Raw genomic sequence first — 2,229 nt, 5'->3', positions numbered from 1 at the left:
CAAAGTTTGAGATATCGAATATAAAAGTTTATGATTTTGTAAATTTTTTAGGAAAGTTTATTCTGATATGACCGGCCACCTTGCTTTAAATGGCGAACACTAAATAATTGTTAACGGATTTGTAACGGATTTATTAAAAAAATCTGACAACCCTGATTCACAATAATACATTCAAGTTGAAAATACAAATACTCATTAGTTATGAGATTATAATATCATTATAATAAACGGATGCTTATTAATACATGTTTTTTTTTTTTTTTTAAAACATGAAAATGTATTGTTAAATGATTTAGTGATTATGATTTGTATATTTGTTGAAAGAATTACTAGGAAGCGAGTATTGTCTAATTTGAATAAAAACCGTCTGAAAATCAATACGCCAGGCTGATGTTGAACGCGTTAAGACCGCTTTTTGAGACTCGTTAATTAAAAAAGTGTCTGGATCTGGATATACTACGAAGTGTGCGTGCGTAAGTTTTTTGACCGTATCTGTGTATGTGTGCAGGTGCGCGCGCAGTTCCCGCTCGGGCATGGTCGCCAGTCAGTCTTTACTCGCCGGCTGTCGGGTGTTGATCTCCTCCTGCCGAAGCAAGTCACGCAAAGCCATGTCTCTGCCGCGAGTCTTCTTTGACGTCACCGCCGATGGTGCCCCGCTGGGACGCATCACCATGGAGGTATTGTTTGTATTCGACGCCGAATCGGCGAGATTCGATCGTCTCGCGCCGGCGAGCACGTGGTCGCCGGCCGGCGTCTTCGACGTTTCGTTCGAAGCGCGCGTCGCGAGATCGATACGTAAAAAAAATGTATTCGGAACGGCCGCGGGTACGCGACGGGAGTCGAATTTTGCGTAATATTTGACGTATTTCGCTCGCTTTTGCCGGTCACTTCAATGGCTGCCGGTAACCTTGTACGCGCGTTATAGCCGCGTCCGCCATTGTTGTACGTGCGGATCTTTTCACATGACGCGCGTACAACCTTAACCGGCGAACGCCTTTTCGCGACTTGATCGTCCGTTCTGCGCGATTATGGATTAGGTCCGTTCTTCGTGGTCTGAATTCGGTTATTAAGATTTTTTGGATTTATAAGTCGATCATCTTTGAACGCGTGTCAATAACGACGTTGGTCTTGAACGTTGTATGGAAAGTGCAAGATGACGCGCGTTGAACGTTGATCGCGACGCTATACGCTTATATGGAATATATTTGATATAAGACGACCTTGAAGATTTATTCTGATTTTTGCGATTTGTCATTTCAGCTGAGGAGCGACGTCGTACCGAAGACGGCCGAGAACTTCCGAGCCCTCTGCACCGGCGAGAAGGGCTTCGGCTACAAGGGCTCCACTTTCCACCGCGTGATCCCCAATTTCATGTGCCAAGGCGGAGACTTCACCAACCACAACGGCACCGGCGGGCGCTCCATCTACGGCGAGAAGTTCGCCGACGAGAACTTCGAATTGAAGCACACCGGCTCCGGAATCCTGTCCATGGCTAACGCCGGCCCCAACTCCAACGGCTCCCAGTTCTTCATCACGACCGGCAAGACGTCTTGGCTGGACAAGAAGCACGTCGTGTACGGCGCGGTCGTAGACGGCATGGACGTCGTCAAGACCATGGAGTCGAACGGCTCCGACTCCGGCAGGACTATCAAGAAGATGGTCATCGCCGACTGCGGACAGCTCTGAATTGAATAACTTCAGCGCTCTTTATTATTTTGTATTTTTATTATTATTTTTATTTCTATTTCTGTTTTTGCGTCGACAGTGCCGAACAAACGAGTCATTCCATACGCTACTCGTAGCGGCTGGGTACTGTACATAATCTGATAATTTATGTCGTACGAATAACTCAATTATTTTTCACTGTACTTCCTATATGTAATAATAATAAAAAAAGATTGACAATTTATCTTCTTTCATTCAATTTATCTTCTTCGAAATCACATTTTTTCACACTTTACAAAGGCAGTTTGGCGGTTCGTTGACTTTACCGCGCATTCTCGTGTTCGCGTGGGTATTAACGATATGGCGCGACACGTTTTATCGACGTGCATTTAAATTAGTCATCGTTTATTTGCGTTCAATCTTAATGTCATTCAAATAGAAAAAAACATCGAATACGCCCCTGGTGTGCATTTGTTGCATGTTGCTATTCAACAGATAGGCGTGGCTTACGCCCGAGTGTGAGTGGCGCCATTTGCAAATGCATGTGTGTGTGTATAGACAGCG

At 44.9% G+C, this 2,229-nt stretch overlaps 1 protein-coding gene across 1 annotated transcript; it reads left to right on the top strand.

Annotated features, from left to right (window-relative positions):
* The first annotated feature begins 546 nt into the window (after nt 1–546).
* LOC148237361 (peptidyl-prolyl cis-trans isomerase-like) lies at nt 547–1,907 on the top strand. Its single transcript, XM_088181440.1, has 2 exons — nt 547–677; nt 1,261–1,907. Exons 1-2 carry the CDS (start codon nt 609–611, stop codon nt 1,684–1,686), a joined length of 495 nt encoding a protein of 164 aa, XP_088037566.1. The 5' UTR covers nt 547–608; the 3' UTR covers nt 1,687–1,907.
* The last annotated feature ends 322 nt before the right edge of the window (nt 1,908–2,229 follow it).

Source organism: Plectrocnemia conspersa, unplaced genomic scaffold (genome assembly GCF_051122295.1).
Source record: "Plectrocnemia conspersa isolate PC_06_02 unplaced genomic scaffold, ASM5112229v1 ptg000002l, whole genome shotgun sequence".
NCBI lineage: Eukaryota > Metazoa > Arthropoda > Insecta > Trichoptera > Polycentropodidae > Plectrocnemia > Plectrocnemia conspersa.
This window is presented reverse-complemented; position numbering and strand designations above follow the sequence as displayed.

Coding starts and splice junctions, on each gene's coding strand:
- LOC148237361 (XM_088181440.1), top strand. CDS start 609: ATGTCTCTGCCGCGAGTCTTCTTTGACGTCACCGCCGATGGTGCCCCG. Junction 678..1,260: donor TGGGACGCATCACCATGGAG/GTATTGTTTGTA, acceptor TTGTCATTTCAG/CTGAGGAGCGACGTCGTACC.